This window comes from Ochotona curzoniae, unplaced genomic scaffold, assembly GCF_017591425.1.
Source record: "Ochotona curzoniae isolate NIBS_2020 unplaced genomic scaffold, NIBS_Ocur_1.0 patch47, whole genome shotgun sequence".
Lineage (NCBI taxonomy): Eukaryota > Metazoa > Chordata > Mammalia > Lagomorpha > Ochotonidae > Ochotona > Ochotona curzoniae.
Genome location: NW_024467025.1, coordinates 1,413,443 through 1,433,880, shown reverse-complemented (window position 1 = coordinate 1,433,880; position 20,438 = coordinate 1,413,443). Strand labels below are relative to the sequence as shown.

Below are 20,438 nucleotides of genomic sequence, written 5' to 3'. Positions count from 1 at the left end.
GGGATTTCGGCGTGTTCCAAGCCAGGACTTTAGCTGCTAGGCCACCTTGCCAGCCAGAGTCCTAGAAGTTTTACACATGGTTTCAATGAGTGCTAATGAAACTTTTCTTAACATCTTGATAATGTTTCATTGACTGAAGGTTGATACTCTGAAACACTGAAAGGAAAGCTTATAATACTTACAGAAGGGCCTGACATGATGGCCTGGTGGTTAAATCTTTGCCTTGTATCTGCCAGGATTCCACATGGATGCTGGTTTGTGTCCTGGCTGCTTTACTTCCCATCCAGCTCCCTTTCTGTGACCTGGGGAAACAGTAGAGGACGGCCCAAAGCCTTGGGACCCTGCACCCACATGGGAGACCTGGAGGAGAATACTGGCTTTGGATCAGCTCAGCTCTGGCCATCAGGGCTACTTGGGGAATAATCAGAAAATGGAACACCTTTCTCTCTGTCTCTCCTTGTGTCTTTATACCTGCCTTTCCAATTTAAAAAATAATAATACTTATAGAAAAAAGGAAGAGAAATAGCATTTTACATATCTAGGTTGTAGTCTCTAAATGCCATTTCTCATTGAACAATCTTACCAGTGCCAGTGAGTTTATAATGATGCTGAAAATTAAGCAGGAGCTTCATTGGTTATCTTTGGTAAATATAAGGGAATTTGTAGCTTATGATTTTGAAAACTCTGAAGTAAAAGGAGGGACTCGAGTGCTTATATTCTGTGACAAATGCACACAGTTACTGATGAGAGACTTTTCCTAAAGGAAATGTCTGTTAATAAATGGAGAAATGGTAAAATTGGAAGATGAAATTTTTTGACCACTGTTGAATTTATAGGTCTAGCTTATTTTGGAAGTATTTTTGTGCTAAGTAATTCCGTGGCTGTCTTCTCCTATTTAGGATGTTCACCAGCATTCTACTAGAGGTCAGCGTCACCTTGCCCTTGCCCTTAGCTGTTCTTACCAAGAGGATCTTGACACTATCAGATGGACAAATTTGCTAGGGTGGCCAGTCACTGACCTAACCCTTGGTTATCTCTAGCCTTCTTCAAGGAGAAACTATCAGGGCCTGGTGTGATAGTGTAGCGGTTAAAGTTTTTTGCCTCAAACATGCCAGGATCCCATATGGGTGCTAATCCCGGAAGGCCTGATTCCCCTTCAGCTCCCTGCCTGTGAGCTGGGAAAGCAGTCCAGGACAGCCCAAAGCCTTGGGACCCTGCACCCGCATGGGAGACCCAGGAGGAAGTTCTTGGCTCCTGGCTTCAGATTGGCGCAGCACCAGCCATTGTGGTCACTTGGGGAGTGAACCATTGGACGGAAGATCTTCCTCTCTGTACATCTGCCTTTCCAATAAAAAAAAAGAGAGAGCGGGGGAGAGGGAGAGAGAAAGGAGAAACTATCAGACATATGACTCCTAAGAAAGTCACACATCACTCATCAAGAATTCTACCAGAAAATTGAACTGCAATATCATCAAGAATATAGATCTCACTGCCATCTTACAGGAAATACTGGGGAGGTGTACTAACACCGTGAAAATGCGCTGTGAAAAATCCTGAATGTTGACAACTATATAAGCAAGTGAGCTGGTTTCTTCAAATAAATTGTAAGAAAAAGATAGGAATAGTGAGAACGAAGGTTAAAGACAGAAACTGTATCTTACTTGATTTTTAAACAATTTATATAAAAAAAGAGCTATTTGAAAAATATCACTGGTTTTTGATCACTGGTAGGTTTTGGATATTATAAGATTATAGTTAAGTGTTTAGATGTGAAATGATATTGTTATTTTTCTAAAGTTCTTTTGGAAGTACATGCTTATAGGTAGATGCTTGAAATGGTAGCTGAAATTGTTTCAGAGTAGTTTACAGAGGACAGAGGAAGAGAATGTGCGAGGTTAACAGCAGGTAGAGAAATGGATGAGTACCCATGAGCTGGTAATTGCCGAGTGAAGGATATTCATATTGTCTCACTTTCCAGTTCTGTAAAAAGTTGATAAAACGTTTTTAGAAAGTTGATCATAATCATGTTCTATTTTTCTACCTGTAATTTAGGGATTTTTTTTTTTAGTTGGGGAAAAACAAGAAGGTAATTTACTATAAATTCAAACAGACCTCACAAGCCATGTAGTCTTGAATTACATTTAGTAGTTCTGCATTCACATCATATATTAAAAGGGATAATTTATATTTTCAGCTCAAATTTATCAGCATATCATTGAAGCTAAAGTAAATTATTGGGAGTCAGGGTTGATACAATTAGTTAGATTAGTTAGATTAGTTAGATTAGTTAGTTGATACAATTAATTAGATTAGTTTGCTTAGGTATTCTCTACTGTAGATATTAGTGATAGTTTGAAATCGTGTTGCTTTTACTGTTCACCTCAAAGCCGCTTAGGAGTTAGCTTCATTGTACTTCTATCCCATTTATAGTAAAATACAGAAAGTAACATTTGGAATATCTGGTGCCAAGATTATAGATTAAAGTACCTTAAGGAGAGAAAGGAAATGACTCTTCGTTTTAAAACTAAAATTTATGCTTGTGTTTTTCATCAGTTGTTTCCTAACTGTGACTTGTTCTCACAAAATGTTTATAACATGCCTGACTACTTTCGTATTTCTTGCCCCTATTGGCCTTTCCAGTCACAAAGCTGGTGCTTTTTAAGAAAGAGTTGTTTTATTTATTTAAAAGAGAGTGCCAGAGGAAGAGAGGGAAGGAGGTGGGGGGCAAACTTCCGTCTGCTGGTTCACTTCTCAAATGTCAGCAACAGCCAAGGCTGGGCCAGGCTAAAATCAGGAGCCAGTGCGTCCTGTTCTCCCAAGTGGGTGGCAGGGCCCCAAGTAGTTAGTCTGTCCTGTGCTGCCTTTGCTCACAGGCTTAACTCCCTGTGGCACAGCACCAGCTCCAGAACTGCAGTGCATCTATTGGAAGGTCTGGGCTTTGTGTTAACTGGGCCTGCGATAAGAGCCCATTCATCAAAAATGTTCCTTCCTTGCATATTTTTCAGTTGAATGGCACTGAATCAAATTTGGTAAAAGATGATGATAGTTTAGAGTTAGCTAAATACAATTTTATAATGTGAGTATGTTTTCATATTAAGACAGAGTTAATAAAGGACAAAGAGATCAGGCGATGTGTTGCAAGGCTTGCTTGTATCAGTCCGTGTGAGAGATAGCTGTTGACCCAAAGTAAAGCAAGGGAAGGGGTGAGAATTTCCCACTAAGAGAGTATAAATAATAGGATATAGAGGCCAGTTAAATGCATGCATCTGTGGAGGCAGCTGGAGATCGAAAGCAAAAGGGAGCATGGTTACTGAGATCCTAACAGATTTTTCGCATGATCTAGTATGCAACAAGATAGGTTCAGGTACTGTTTTTAGTTTATTCAAATACGCCTATTTCCACTAATTATAATATATAAATAACTCATTCCAGAGAAGTCAGTGTCAGAAATAGAACAATTCTTTTTGATGCCCTGACCCGTAACTCTTTTATTCTGTAGTCTTGTGTATGTTCTTCTGTACATATTGGATGTTTTCTTCTAAGAAATGTATTATTTCGTGACTTTTTGCCTTCTGAGGGCGTCTTTTCACAGACTTATGCACACATATTCTCATTGTTAATGTGTACACAAATTTATGTACGTTTATATACAACAAATGTGTACAATAATTTATGTAACTGTTGATCATACAATTGCATGCATAACTGAGTACTTCTGTTGGACAAATTTATGTTAATAAATTTACAGATATAATTGCGCATTTACTGTGCAAAATGATGCTTTGAAGTATGTACATTATGAAATAGTGAATATAACTAAATAAAATATGTGGAGTCTCTGGTCATAGGAACGTTTTTAGAACTTCTGAATAAGGAGGTATTCATATTTTCAAAAGCATGTACTGTTTTTGTGTTATATTCGTACCCTCTAAAGAAAGTAGATTCGTTTTTATTTTTTTTTAAAGATTCTATTTATTTAAAAGACAGAGTTAGAAATAAAGGAGGAGGAATGGAAGGAAAGAAGGAGGGAGGAAGAGAGAGAGACTCCGTCTCCTGCTTCATGTCCCAAGTGGCCACAGTTGCTGAATGGGCCATGTCAAATCCAGGAGCTGGGAGCTTCCTGCATGGCTGCAGAGCCCCCAAGGACTTGGACTATGCTTTTCTGCTTTCCCAGGCACATTATCAGGGAGCTGGATCAGAAGTGGAGCTGCTGGGACATGAACTGGTGTCCATGTGGGGTACTTCACTGCAGATGGTGTCTTAATCCCCTAAGCCACAACACAGCTCATGGACTAGTTTCTTTATTCATTTCTAATTTTAAATATGAGATCTCTTGTTTTGCCTGTCAAAGAAAAAAATTCATGGAGGTGAAATATATATTTAGTTTCTGTTTTAAGAAATGAAATTTGTTTGTTTAACATTGTGTAGGATATTTGATGTTATTTTTAATTTTTTACTTTTCAGGAACTTGAAAGCATAAATGAAGATGTTCAAGCAATGAGCAGCTGTTGTCAAGATATGACAAACCGCTTACAGGTACTGTATGGGGTGGCCAGATTTTGCTATAGTTTCTGGTGCAAAATAAGTTTTCAAAAATTGTTACAAAAGTAAATTATATATGTGGGATCTGCTGCATCATGCCCTGTAGGAAGTTTCAGTAGGACTAGGATACTTTTTAAACTCTAGTTGTTCTTACTCTTTCTGTGGAGGACTTCTTAGTATCTCCAAGTGCCTTTGTACTTTTGTTCCATTAGTGGAGAGCTAACTCAGATTTTGGACTTTCAGTTTTACAATATCCAGAAGTCCAGCAAGAATGCCTCGCTCTGGGGAAAGGATTAGAATAAATTCAAGTTAAAGGTGTACCTTACAGGCCCATCTTAATGCTGATTCATGTTCTTGCTGAAAAAGAAATTGCAGAAGTTTTGAGTCTACTCATTAAGACAGAAGTAAAGTTCTAGTTTGCATCCTCAGCCATTGGATTCACTAGCCTATTGCGTGTGATTCTAGAATAGGTGTAGAGCCAGTTTCTCCTCATGTTCAGTCATGGCTCTGTCTGCTGCCCTCGCTTTTAAAGTCCAGGCTTACACATTGAAGATTCTCCTGAAAGCATTGACAACAGCAGCAATTCTACCAAGAATCATTCATCTATGAGGTCCACAAATTAATTGTAAGCTATTTCTGTGATCTCTCTGGAACTAGTCAATTTGCTGTTTCTCAGATTTTAACTTTTTCTTGTTTTATGTACATTTTGATATATTAGTAATATGTCAGATATGATTAGTCAATTTATGGTCTCAGTCTAATTTTTGGATCATTATTCTATAAAAATCTTGTAATCTTTGCTAATTATTATTGGCATTTTCTTGCATGTACTTGGTTGCTTAGAGATTTTGCTGGGCCAATCTCTTTCTTCTTTATTTTCTTCTAGCTTCATTGAATTAGGTTTTTCTCTACTTGTTAGAATTTTCTATATTAGAATCTTGTGTTTATTTTGTAATATTATAATAGATTAGTTAGCTCTTTGTGTTCTTAGTAGTAGTATCACTTAAATCATAATTTTTTTGGTAAAGATTTATTTATTTTTATTGGAAAGTCAGACATATAGAGAGGAGAAGAGACAGAGAGGAAGAGCTTCCATCTGATGTTTCACTCCTCAAGCAGCAACAATGGCTGGAGCTGAGCCATTCCGAAGCCAGGAGCCAGGAACTTCTTCCAAGCTCCCATGCAGGTACAGGTCCCAAGGTTTTGGGCCATCCTCAACTGCTTTTCCAGGCCCCAAGTAGGGAGCTGGATGGGAAGTGGGCCTTCCAGGATTAGAACCAGTGCCTGTATGGGATCTTGGTGCGTGCTAGGCGAGGACTTTAGCCACTCGGTTATAGTGCCAGGCACTATATATTTGCATTCTTTTCAAGATAATTATTTAGTTTTTCCTAAAACTAATTTATTTGAGTATAGTGTTAGTGGAATCTTAACAGTATCCACTCATACTATTATCACTTGAATGATATTTTTAATTAATTCACTCATAAAGCATTTAAAAGTGTACCCACTCCCCTTTTCTAATATACATGCTTGAAGGTTTAATTTAACCACTTAATTATTTTCCAAAATACTTTGAATATATGGAGTATTTTAGATATTAATATAATGAGATATAAAAATTTAATTAGTAATCTTGAACATATTATTTTTTTTCATTGTGGCTTTGTAAATTAGATTTTGAGGCATGTATTTCCTAATGAATAGTAATCTTAATATTTAAGATAAATCAACATTGTTTCAGATAATAAGCTTCACTAGTATTATTAAACAGTATCGCAGAATTAATACAGTTTGTAAATGGAGACTCAGAAAATATGCAATAACTGCTTTAAATTCTTACTGCACAGCATTGTACTGAAATGTTGTATTCAGTGATTATCAGATAGTATTAAATATAATATACACTCAGTGTAGTGATGACTGGATTTAAAACCAAACTAGTAAGTATTTTTTGGTATTGATTTTGTGAAGTGTTTTTTCAGAAATATGAAGAGACATGTATTGAAGAAATGAGTAAATACTATATTTGAAAAAAAAAATCGCACAAGGGTCGAATTTGCAACAGTGAGGGGGACTTTATAAAACAGATGGTATTAGGAATTAGATGTACCAGATTTACTGGATTGGAAGAGTGATTGCTCCAGTAGGGTCTCTTGAGATCCATCGTGTTCAGTTTTATTACTGAATTTAAGAAGACTGCTGAATGATCTAGGATCAAATCTGTTTTTGAAAAAATAGTGATATTTGTCAAACGCATCATTTGATTGCAAGAAATACAGACTCAAAACCGCATCACCAGGGGTGGGATGGTGCTGTTGGTATGAGGATGCCATGGAGGTGTGAAGGCAGATGTGGATCTGACAGTCTGAGACTAAAGTTTGTGCATGGATAAGACCTGCAATAACAAAAATGTCTGGCATTTAGATCTGAGGCCATTGTAGAAAGCCTAGTAGCAAAAGATTGGCTCTTGCATTGCTCTAGAATGAGAATGAACACTATTTTGATCTTTTTGTTTTGATAGCCTTTCTGTTACAACTGACTCTCTTGGCACACTTTTTGTCTGCTTTATAGTTTCCACTCACTGGTGCCTTAATGTGTATATAATTCTTGCTCACTGAATGTCCTTCAAGACATGGAGCATCTATCTCTGCCTCATAACCACTCCTTTTTGCTTACTGCTTTATTTTTGTCATCTTCTCTCATTGAGATCTTTCAGGGACTCTTATCAGCTACCCTTATCTGTTCAAATTTGGTTAATCTTAGAATTAAATGCCTTTTTATTTTTTAACCTAAGTTTTCCGTCTTGATCCTTGATGTTCTTTGTCAGAGGCAGCCTTGTGTCCTTCAGATTGGGCTGTCTCCAATTGCCGGTGCAACCTTATTTGGCAGGTAATTTGTGACTCCATCTTGTATCTATCTTGAATATTCCTTTTGAGTTATGCACCAGTACTTCAGTAGCTTATTTACCCCATTTACAAGTCTTATATTCTCTTGGTTCAGTTTGCAGTCATGTTCTTTAGTTTCTTCTATTGCTTCTCTTTTACTAAAAGTAGTCATGAATTAGTTTCTCATGCAGCATTGCTCTCTGTAAGCCCTACCATTACGTATGTGTATATTGAGAACTCCAGGCAAGGTCCTCTTATTAGTGTGTAAGCCTTGAAATATCAGTTTTAGTTCTGATGGTCTCTAAGCTCTTGAGTTCCAGAGAGTGATTCCATTTGCTCCAAATCTGAACTCTAAGATATGGGAATGCTGGTTTTCTGACATAGTAAACCTGGAATGTACTAATGCTGGATATGCTTATAATTCTAGGCAGCAAAGGAACAAACTCAAGATTTGATAGTGAAAACTACTAAGCTTCAGGCTGAAAGGTAAGGCTTTTTTCATATTATTACTTCTTTATTTATATATTAAGAAGAAAGTAAGTTACAGATAGTTCCAAATCAAAGTTAAAGCAGATGAATAAGAAACATGGTTCAAAATTGATACAATATGAAAAATGCTATTTGTCACTTGGTTATATAAAAACAAAACAGTAAATTTAGGAGCATTAAACTTACTGGATTTGAGAGATTATTTTCTCTTTGGAATAGAGATAATATATTGAGTTCAGAAACAATTGCTTTTTAAAGTAGATTTTTAGGTTTTTTAGTATTTAATATTTAGTATTTACATTAGTATAAATATAGCTTAATAGTATAAATATTAATATTTAGTATTTTACTGTTTTTCATAATCATTATCTTATTTTTCTAAAGTATGATTAATTGCATTTGGCATACTTTCTAAATTATTTTTATGGTTTATCCAAGTAGACACATCATTGATTGATTAACTGAATGAACAAAGGTAGTGCTATGTAGATTAGTGTAATGTGTTGACTATTGCTAAATTCGTTAGCAGTTAAACAAACTCAGTCGTGCATCATCATGTCTGGAGTAATAAAACATTATACCTTGGAAGGGAAAATGATCTACTATTGTATTTGAGTAAACCCCTTAAGTTTTGGATACCCTGGATATTTAGAGATACTGATACTTTAACTGCTTAATGTAAAGTTGCTGAATATAGTATAGCGTAGCTTGGTGTAGTCAGTGCAGACCTGAGCTCCTAAAAAGTCCAGCTCACCACCTGTGTTGGCAAGCACACTTTTCTTGTGGATTGTCTGTGACAGGCTGCACCCTTTTATACCCTTGTGTAGTAGTGGGGAACAGCTTTGACAGATTGTACATGGCCTACAAAGCCCAAGATATTTATTGTGTCAACTATTAAGGAAAAGTTTGTTGGTCTTGTTCAAGCTAGTGATTTCTTACTCTGAAGATTTAATTACTTTTTTTAAAGTCATAATTGTAGATAGGGAGATACAAAAGCGTATCTTTCCTCTTCTGGTTCATTCTCCAGAAGGCTGCAATGACCAGAGCCGAGTCAGGCTGAAGCCAGGAGTATCCCACGTGAGCAGCCTGTGCTCAGACACTTCAGCCTTCTTCCACTTCTTTCCCCAAGATATTAGTAGGGAACTGGACATGGAATAGAAGTGGAACAGCTGAAACATGAACCTGTGCCCATATGAGGTGCTGGCAGTGCAGATGCCAGCTTTACCCTCTGTGCCACATTACCAGCTTTAAGCTAGTGTTGCTGAACTACAAGTCCAGTTTATAGTGTTCAAGCATAATTTTTACTGAAGTTGGCAGATTTTAGGGTAGTCTAAACTGGCTTATAACTCTAACTTAACTCTTCTTAAAAAGAAAAAAGGACTAAGTGCAAAATATGGAAAAATGTCAAAAGTAGCATGTGAAATGAGAAGTGATGGATGTCTTGTCACTGCCCGGTGCAGTGTTTCTCAGACTGTTTCAATCATAATCAAAAATAAGAGGCAGAAACTCAGACTTCACAATATAATACTTAATCACTTTCTATTTATATTACCCTAATTAATTTTTAAAATAACTTAAATAATTTTGTCAAGATTTATTTATTTTTATTGGAAAGGAAGATATACAGAAAGAAGGAAAGACAGAAAGATCTTAAAATCTGCTGGTTCACTCCCCAAGTGGCTGCAACACCTACAGCTGAGCTGATCATCCAAAGCCAGGAGCCAGGAGCCTCCTCCAGGTATCCCATACGGGTGCAGGGTCCCAAGGATTTGGGCCATCCTCGACTGCTTTCCCAGGCCACAAGCAGGGAGCTGGATGGGAAGTGGAGCAGCTGGGATGCGAACCAGCATCCACATCCCAGTATGTGCAAGACAAGGATTCAGCCACTGAGCCACTATGTGAGACCTTCACTTAATCCTTCCTAACACAGTTCTGTTTAGACAACATATGATAAATGGGAAGTTATAAAGTGCAGAAATATAAAGGTAATTGTGTAATACGATGTTAGGGATCTTACTGCTAGATGGGAATCAGATCAGTAGGAATGATCCTTTTAAGTTAAGATGGTATTCTAGTATAACACTTATTTTATAGAAACATGAAGCAAATTCTGTTTGTCCAAATGAACAAAGTAAAATGTCATTAACTATTACCACTTAAAAATGGTTTCCTTAGGAAACAGTGAAATAAAAGAAACATTTTTTTAAAAATGTGGGATATGCCTTTTAGGATGTTGGAACATCCTAGACTTGTAGTTTTTAAGTAGTACATTAAATGTTAGTGTTTTTTCTGAAGAAGTGGGAGAATATGGAGTTTTAGAAGTTAGAGTGTTATACCCCAAAATTACTTTTACTCATTTGATATATTAGACAACTTTCACTTTTATTTATTTTATAGAATAATGTGGAAGGTTTTATTTGAATAAAAAAGAGTTTGACAGTATCAGAATATTGCCTATTTTTTAATACTAGTTGAAATATAGAATACCAAATAAAATTTTTTATGTTCTCATTTTTAAAATTCATTCTCATTCTTCTTCATGCCAGGTAAAGCCTTAAAATTAAGCATGAAAGTTTTATTGAACTTTCAGCAAAATTCATGCTTCTTATTCATTTTTTTAATAACCACCTATCTTCTTAGTAAAATTTACTTGTATTATGATTTCTGCAAGCCAGAGAAACAGCAGTTTTGCGTCTTCCTTAGAGTTCTGCAGTTGGGAGTGATCAGGCTAAGTAATTGAAATTAGGTTGTGACACTTCATCTTCTTTTGTCGTGTTGATAGTTCTGTGTAAGTTGTTTTTGTAGGTGGTTGGATAGTCCTATCGCCGTATTGGTGTTTAATCAGTTGATGTTGATTCACAAGTAGATTTTTGTACTTCTCAGGGCTTCCCTTCAATATTTTGATCTTCACCATTTAATCAAAGATTCTGCAAATTGGGTGATTACACATGAAAAATTGCGAGTGATACAAAGTATGAAAAGTTGTAGGAAATTAATAGTAGAATTGAGTTTTAGACAGTACTACAGATGATGATCAGGATATTGAAACATCTTAAAAAATGATACAAGATTGAGAAAATTGGAATTATTTATTTAAAAGTGACATAGGGTCAAGAAAACCAAAAGTTCTCAATAAGAAATACATAAATAAGGTGGACAAAATGGTTTTCTTCAAATGTTTGATTATCTGTTCTGCTTTAATACTGTTTTTTTTTTTTTTCAGAGAATAATTTTTGTTTGAAAGGTTCAATGACAAAAAAAAAGAGACACAAAGAGAAAGCGTTCTTCCCTAAATGTCCAGAATAGCTCACTGCAGTATGGAGCCTGTAGTGGTATTTCCCAAAAGGCATCTATTAAAACTCTTCTTTTAAATTCCTCCTGTTTACCCATTTCACAAAGTATCAGAATTTCAGGCAACTGTGCATGTACATATGTGTATATATGTTCCTTGTGAATGTATATATTTGTATGTATATGTGTTTTGAACAAAGTATTGCTTTGAAAAATAGCTCAGATTGTGGAATTTTAAAAAGATTTATTTGAAAGGCAAAGCAACAGAGAGAGAGAGAGAATCGAGAGTGAGCAAGAGAACACACTTCAGTGCTTCAGTTTACTGATTCAATCCTCAGATGGCCACAGCATCACGACCGGGGCTGGGCTGAAGCCAGGAACCAAGAAAAGCATCCTGGTCTCCCACGTGGGTGGCGAGGGACCCAAGCTATTGGGCCATCACCTACTGCCTTTCCACGCGCATTAGCAAGAAGCTAGATCAGGAGCAAAGATGCCAGGAATCACACTGGTACTTTTATATTGGGATGCAGGCATTATAGGCAGCTGTTTAGCTTGCTGTGCCACAGCACTAGGCCCATGTAATAGGAATTGTAATTCGTCATTCAACTTGACAGTTCTGTTATTTAGTTATATTCCATGTTTGTCTAGTAACCTTTACTCAGTCACCAGGGAAACAAGTAGTCACTTCCTTCTTTACACTCTGGCACTTGTGCTCTGCAATTATAAACGCTTGATGGACATTATGGACTTTGGACTTTGACTACTTTTTTTTTTTTCATTTTGAAGCTTATTTTCATTTTTTTTGAAAGACAGAGGAAGAGAGATGTCATATCTACTGGTTTGTTTCTCTGAATACCCACAACAACCAGGTCTAGTGAGGCCAAAGCCAGTAGCCTGGAATACAATTCATGTGCTGTGTGAGTGGCAGGGACAAAAGTATTCAAGTCATTGCCTGCTGCCTCCCAGGAGACAGATTAACCAAAAGCAGAGTTGGGAGTGGAGAAGCTGAGACTCAAAACAAGGACTCCCAAACTGGGTTCTGCTGTCAAAATGGCTTAATTCCTCCTGCAGACACCTACCGTGAATGTACTTTCTAACTAGTCTTTTTTTCTTTAAATATTCTTTCAGTTTGATATGTTATAGAAATATAAGATGGAAAATTGTTCCTCTTCTCCATTTTCCTTCCCCTCCTTCTTTATTATTTTAGTTCCTAGGGAACTCTTCCAAAAATACATTTCCTTAAAAATTGTTATTAGCAACCATGCCTTAGATGATTTAAAATTCTGTCAGTACAAGTTACTTTGTTACTTAAAAAAAAATTTTTTTTTATAAATTAGGTAAAAGTGATCTCTTAGGTGTACAAAGTACTTTTTTCTTTAGATTTGTTACTCTATATTTATGCATTAAATTTAAAGAAATTTCAATCACAGTTAACTCTGCCATTCAGATATTACCAGTTTATATTTTGGTGCTTTCCCCACTTCTAGGGTGAGTTTTTTTGGTGCAGTAGTAGAGTACTTTTTCATGTAATATTTTATAATCATGCTCCTATGTAATTTTTAGAGGTTTTATATATCTAGCCATTCTTACATTATTGAATGTATTGTTTACCAAAAATAGTGGCTTGGCAAATTTTTTGAAATCATAATGTACATTTCGCATTATTTCCCAGGTTGATTTTCTAGAATTGTATTAAGTGAACCAAGCTCAAACATTTTGAATATATTCTGATATATATTGCCTAATTTCTCCTCAAAATGTTTCTCTTAATTTATATTTCTAATCAGCAGAATATGGAGATGTCTGTTATAATAAACCCTTCTCAGCATTAGATAGTTTCAGGAAAACCATACCACGTTCATTGAAGGAAAAATACTACCTGATCGTGGAAAATTATGTATTCCTGAGTAGTGATGATGGCTGTGGTAATAGTTCAAGTGGTTGGGACTCTAACACTCATGTGGGAGTCCTGGCTGCAGGTGCTGGCCTTTTCTAGGTCTGGTGGTTGTGGTTAGAGAATAGATCAGCAGATCTCTGCAAACAATGCATTTATATTTGTTGCTTTGAAAGTTGTCATCTTGAGAAAATAAAGCCTGTTTTAGTGGTATAGATCTTGTTAAAAATGTTTTTGGACTTTGTTTTTTGTTGTACTGGTTTCTAGGGTTTTGTATTTATTCCATGGGTTATATTTTCCGGTGAGACATAATGCTGGGAAAATTTTTAGTGTTTAAGCAGTATCATCCATAAGGGTAACACTAATTTCTGTTAGGGTAAAATGAGCTAATAAAAAGAGACTGATTTTTCTTTTGTGTTTAGTGAACTGATTTTAAAAATAGATTCAGGGCCTAGTTGGTAGCCTGGAGGCTAAAGTCCTCGCCTTGCATGTGCCAGGATCCCATATGGGCTCTGGTTCTAATCCTGGCAGTCCCACTTCCCATCTAGCTCGTTGCTTGTGGCCTGAAAAAGCAGTTGAGGATGGTCCAAAGCCTTGAGACCCTGCACCTGCATGGGAAACCCAGAAGAAGCTCCTGGCTCCTGACTTTGGATCTGCTCAGCTTTGGCCATTGTGGCCACTTGGGGAGTGGATCATAAGATGGAAGATCTTCCTCTCTGTCTGTCCTCCTCTCTGTATATCTGACTTTTTAATGAAAATAAAATAAATCTTAAAAAAAATAGATTCAATAAATTCTATAAAATTTTTTCACAAACTATTTTTATATGAAAGCCAGATTTGACAGAGAGGTCTTTTGTCAGCTGGCTCACTGCCCAAATGGCCAGAGCTGGGCTGATCTGAAGTCAGGAGCCCCCTCTGGGTCTTCCGCATCAGTGCAGGGGCCCAAGGATTTGGGCCAGCCTCTACTGCTTTCTTAGGCTGAAAGCAGGGAGCTGGTGTGGAAGTGGAGCGGCTGGAATATGTATTGGTGCCTGTATGGGATGCCAGCTCTGTAGGTGGAGGACTAGTATGCTATGCCACAGCACCAGCCCCTTTTTTGAAGTTTAAAGAATTTAAATACTAGGTGATAGTGATTGACAGTGACTTAGGAGTATGAATCATGTGCAAGTAATTGATCCTGTTAATAAGATGATTTAGAGCATATGCTGTTTACATTTGTGTGGATTTAGATGAGATCATCATTTATTATGGACATCCAGAGGACTTATCCTCTGTAACTTTGTTTTCCTATCAAAAGCAGGAACGTTTGCTTTAAATTAAAAACCTCTCATTGCAAAAGGGCAAACAAAGCAAGGCTGGCGGATACATTGTGCCCTCGTATAATTAGTGTTGTGTTTGTCTTCATTCTTACTTGAAGCTGTTGGTTGTGCAGTGTTACTACTTTGTGTTGACTGTATGTGTATTGTCACTGAAGCACTTTGGTGATTTTATTTGTAAATCTTCAGGTATAAAAGGCAGGAGGTGAGCTTCTGATGAGGTAGTTGAGGTTTCTCAGTTGCTTTTTGATAGTGTGAACTTAGCTCAGCACTTGGAGCCTTAAAGATGCCAATCAGGACTAACATATGTCTTTTCCCGGTTGTCAGCGAGTTTAGGTAGGTTGCATTCAGAGCCTAGAATTCAAAGGATAATTTTTACATGTAGAAATGTGCGGGGGAGACTACAGTGTGAAAGCATCCTGTTTGTTTATGAAGGATTAGCAAAGGCGTTCTTTTCTAAGGGCAGTGTATGACCTTTTCTATAGAGTAACTCCTTCACTGTCTGCCAGCGTTTGAACAGAACAGTGTAAACTAATGTTATTGCCGCATGCCTGCCAGTGTCCTGGTTATTGGGAGCAGAGGCAGGCCGTTGAAGATGCTGAGAATTTTTCACACTTTCGTTTTAAAAGTTGTTGTGTCAGAAATACAGTTTGTCTTAACGCTATCCAAATGCATTGCATCCTTGATTCTTATTCCTTATCTTTAACATTATAGTCAAAGACTAGAAATCCGAGCACAGGTCGCTGATGCCTTCTTGTCCAAGTTCCAGTTGACTTCTGAGGAAATGGGTCTGCTCCGTGGCACCAGAGAAGGACCTGTGACTGAGGTACGTTTTAAGGTTTTTCCCCACCTCAGAATAGCATTTGCATTTTGGTTGAAGACAAACAGCACAAGGGAGATGGTAATGAAAGTGTGTACCTCTAAGGAAGCAGTAATTCTCAGCCAGTTAGCCAGTTTGTTGATTGCTTTTTGGTGACTTCTGTATTCTAAATCTACAGTTAAAAAGAGTACGCTTTGTGGTGTTTCTGTCCACCCAGAAGCAGTACACAACTCTAAGGCCTTTATCCCCTTCATTTCTTATAGTTATGTTGTATTTTGTTTTCATTACTATGACTTTTAAAAAATTATTCATTAAAGAAAAATAACATGTTATTGTCATGATTGAATATTATTGATAGCATTGTGGAAACTAAGAAGGCTCCAATAATTGTTTCTAAATGAAAAAACTGCCATTGTCACATTGTGATCAGTCAGCTGTTATGTATTTAATAATCGTTTTGTATGTCTCCAGCTTTGTACGTAGTAGACATTGCATTAATGTGTGTTTTGAAATATGAATAAATACGTGGTATGCTTTCTTTAAAACATTTTAAAAGTTCAGACCACTATGAAAAGAGAATAGGTGAAAGGATTCCTTCGTTTGCCATAACCTTTTAATTCAGGGTAATGTATTTGTGGTTGAAAGCATGACATTTAAAAGTCACATGTTTAATTTTAAAGGATTTTTTCAAGGCATTGGGAAGAGTAAAACAGATTCATAATGACATCAAAGTTCTCCTGCGTACGAACCAGCAAACAGCAGGGTGAGTGACTGCTTTGCATGGTTGTGTGTATGTCCAGAATTCTGCAGATATTCTAGGCTCTTTGGACCATTTGTCAATTAGTAGTTTAATCTTCATTTATCTCTGGAAAAGGAGGACGTTGTAAAGGAGCCTCTGAACCTGAAATATGTTCATGGGCTGAAGCAGCAGCTTATCAGAAAGTGATGATATTAAATTTGACATGTAATTGCAAAACATTACTGATTACTGAAACAAGCCATTTCATAATATAGAAAGCTAGTAGACTGAAACTAAGTCATTCCAAAACTAACCAAAATAGTTATATGCTTGCAAGAAGCTGTTGACTACAAGTTGAAGTTTTAACAAGTCTTTTGTTTTTAGTTTGGAAATTATGGAACAGATGGCCTTGCTTCAAGAAACAGCTTATGAAAGACTTTACCGATGGGCTCAAAGTAAGTGATTTCTTTAATACTGATTAAGTTTAGGAATTGTAGTATTTGATTTAAAAAGTTTTCATTTGGCCTTTATTTGCTATACTTTGGTTTTGGTAATCATAAGTATTTTAAAAGAGAACATTTGTACCTACTGTCTTTGCTTCATCAACCTGTACTGTCAGCCAAATAGTATCCTTACGGATGAGAATAAAACAATGAAGATTGTATTTCTGTTCTTCATTATCTTGAATGGCCACCTCTTGCTTGTATAATTAGGAGTGTATAAATAATGAATTAACTTTGTTATCATTGTACTAAATCCCCACAAACTTAATGACTTAAAACCACATAAATTCAATGTTATTAGATCAAAAATTGGATTTGTCAGTACAGTAAGTGTTGACAGCCTTACATTTGTTTCTGCAGGTTTGAAGGGATAATCTGCTTCCTTGTTTGTTTATTTGCTCATGGAGTTCCCTGCTTTGCAATTGTCAGGTTGAAGGCTAAGTTTCCTTGCAGGCTGTTGGTGAGGACGTTTCCTCAGAGGCTGCCTGCATTAAACTGTGGCCCTGCTTCACCCATCTTCAAAGCTAGCAGCAGTGTGTCACATCACTTTGATCTGGACTGCTCCTTATTTATGACTGGTTGTTCTTCCAACCTCCTCTTTTTTAAGGGTAATCTGAGAAAAAAATCCTATTTTAAAGTCTACCAGCTATTGCTTTTGTCCTGTTATGTAACATGTTCACAGGGCTCCAGGGATTAGGAAATGGGCATCTTTGGGGAGGCCCATTATTTTGGTTAACACAAAAGCAGTGTTGCAGTGGACTGTTTGCAAAATAGTCCATCAAAACCAGCGATGATGGTTAAGCAAGAGTGGAATGGGAGCACATGGCGTCTTCATTGTGGTTACCAACTGGTGTAAAGAGCTGTAAGTAAATCCAAGTAACTACTTAGACTTGTAGTATACTGTGGCCTTCCTAGTTTCTGGTCTGAAAGCCTCATACTGTTCAAACTGTCTATTTCCTGCTTTTATTTTCAGTGTTTCCTCCTTCCTGGAGTATTGTCTGGCTTTTTCTCTGCTTGTCTGGAACTTTCGTCTTAACGGCTTTTAGGTTCTGAATCTTCTTGGAGCTATCCAGTGGCTGTGGACTAAAACAGTGACTTTTTCCATCTCTAAACATCAGTCACTGGAAATATGTTTTTAACATTCAATATACTAAGTAACTATGCAACTTTTCACGTTTGTGCCTTTTCTCTTGTGAGTTTCCATCTTCTCAAAGGCAGGGCCATTGCTTGAGATTCTTTTGTACTTCCATAGCACTTCATGTAGTGACCTCTGACTTGGGAATCATGGGATTGTTTGTAAGGATTTCTTTAATTTAGTGTATGTGTGTTTTATCATTCATGCATGCTAGGGGAACATATTGCTAGAATGAAATTCTTGTATGCTGCAAGACTGGGGATTTATAAATGAGTTCTAAGTTCTTCGACGATAGTAGTTCTTGTGGCATTTTACAGATAAAATTAGAACAGTAAGGAAAACTTTGCAGTAGAGATTTTTAAGGGTTCAGTATTTGAATAATTTTGCAATTCTCTTGAGGTATCAGTTCCCCACATAAACTGCTTAAAAAACTGCTTAAGAGTTGCTCCTGGGAGAAGGAATTTTATTTTTAGTACTTCTCTGCTCCTCTGTGTATGGCCATTATTCACTAAATGTTTCTTGATTATTCAGAACTGAATTTTCATCGTGATAAAATATGCGTTTGGGTGTACTTGTTAGGATATGTGTTCATATAAAGTCATGTAACTGCTTAAGTTTACATTTCTAGTTAACAGCACAAATTAGTTTTTAATTGCAGAATCTCTGAGCACATTTTTTCAAGGGATTTTTGACACAAAATTTAGACGGTATATGATGGTTGTGATAGATTTAATTTAATGTAATGAGTTGTAACATTAATTGTTTTTCAGGTGAATGCAGAACATTGACGCATGAATCCTGTGACATATCACCGGTACTAACTCAGGCAATGGAAGCACTGCAGGACAGACCTGTCTTATATAAGTTAGTGACTTCTTCCTAATGAAAAATGAAATTATGCTTTTTCTTTGATAGTTTATATTAATATTTGATGTGATCACATTTATATTTACAGTTTTATAATTATAGTGATATTTTCACTGTGTGTGTGTTCATTGGAGCATGTACTCTTTTGAGTATGATATGCTATAGAACACAATATGAAGAGGAAAAACAACCGGTGTGCTCTTCCTGTATCTAAAGCATCTTGTGTTTACGTAGAGTGCTTTCCCTGAGTCTTATTTCATTAACTTGTTTGGAATTGCTCTTGGCTAAAATTATCATATTTTCTCCTAGAGAGAAGGAGAGATGTAGTTACTCAGAGAAAGAAAGAATTTTTTAGTGTTATATTTTCGTCGATAATATTCAGGAAAAGAGTGGGTCCAGGACTTGGAGTCTTGCAAATTATGCCAAACAAGTGCTCTATCTGTATTTTAATTTTCTTTTTTTTTTAGTTTCACACGAGGTAGATTTTTTTTTTAATGTCTGGAATGCCATGAAAATAAGTTCTAGGGAGACCAAGGGTTGTTACAATTAAAGAATCAGCCAGGGAACTCTTAGAGACATTAGATCCTGCTCTGAGTCACATTTTTAAAGTATTTCTCAATTACTGTGCTTTCTGATGAGAACATTAACTATCCTATAATGAAATCACACAGCACAAATACTGTGATGGCTCTGAAAAAATTATAACACTTTAATGCTACATATTGATTGCTTACTTTGTTTTAAGAGAGATTATATGTACTGGAGGCACAGTGTCAATTTCGGCATTTGATGTCCTGTTAAAGCTGATGCAGGAGACACCCATGTCCCTTGGTAGAGTGCTTGGGTTGGATTCATCGTTCCGTCTTTCTGCTAATGTGTACCTGGGGAGGCAGCAAGTAATGACTCAACCACCTGGAGCTCTGCCACCCATGATGGAGAACTTGACTGAGTTCCAGGCTCCAGCTTAGTTCTGTTCTAGCCCTGGCTGTTAAGGGAATTCTTACTGCCATTCTGTTTTCTTTCTTTTAAGCTAATTTAAAAAATTAAAACGAAAAGCTATCCTCAAATTGCTTTACTTTAGAAATCCAGATGTCAACAAATGCATTTGAATGGAACATATTAATTGCTGTCTAGGGTGACGTCTGGGTGCTGTATGAGTTAGGTATCCTGAGTTAGGGGAACCAGGTGAACATCAGAGTACACTTCCTGTGGAAATAGGCGTAAGGGAGTTCTGAAGTTGAGTGGGTGTTTACTTGGGAGAACGGAACTAAATATTCCATGTTGAGAGAAAAAGTACAAAGATCTGGATAGAGAGAGAGAACACACACCTTTGCGAAATTAATTACAAAAGCTAGTTGATTAGAATAAGATAAATGGGGCCCAGCGTAGTGGCCTAGCATCTTGAACATGCCAGGATCCCATATGGGCGCCGCTTTTAATCTCGGCAGCTCCACTTCCCATCCAGCTCCCCGCTTCCTGGAAAAGCAGTCGAGATTGGCCCAAAGCCTTGGGACCCTGCACCTGCATGGGAGACCAGAAAGAGCTCCTGACTCCTAGCTTCAGATCAGTGCAGCACTGGCCCACTGTGGTCACTTGGGGAGTGAATCATCGAACAGAAAATCTCTCTGTCTCCTCTCCTCTCTGTATATCTGACTTTGCAATAAAGATAAATAAATCTTTTTTTTTTTTTTAAAAAAAGAATAAAATAAGTGATAAAGTTAGCTTTTCTTTAATAATTTTTTCAAACTGGAGATTTTCTTAAATTTGGGAAAAATTTAATAATGTATCCTGTCAACCACCAGATGGCACTGTGTGAGCTTTATTAAGGAATGTTCAGAAGCTCACTACCTTTGGTGTCTCAAATGAGCAAAGTAATGTCAATTATTGTTGCCTCTGGGGATGATTGCCATGCTTATTACTGTTTCTTGAATGGTAAATACCTTGAATATTACTTCAT

The 20,438-nt window shown here is 36.8% G+C and overlaps 1 protein-coding gene across 2 annotated transcripts in view; it reads left to right on the top strand.

Moving 5' to 3' along the window:
- LOC121168037 (conserved oligomeric Golgi complex subunit 6) overlaps positions 1–20,438 on the top strand; it is a 64,399-nt gene that overhangs the window by 3,560 nt on the left and 40,401 nt on the right. For both annotated transcript variants that reach the window (XM_040997804.1, XM_040997803.1), the window contains exons 3-8: positions 4,465–4,536; positions 7,855–7,913; positions 15,132–15,243; positions 15,918–16,000; positions 16,361–16,431; positions 18,385–18,478. In XM_040997804.1, the coding sequence (XP_040853738.1) occupies positions 4,465–4,536; positions 7,855–7,913; positions 15,132–15,243; positions 15,918–16,000; positions 16,361–16,431; positions 18,385–18,478 (491 nt within the window). The remainder of the gene's footprint in view (positions 1–4,464; positions 4,537–7,854; positions 7,914–15,131; positions 15,244–15,917; positions 16,001–16,360; positions 16,432–18,384; positions 18,479–20,438) is intronic.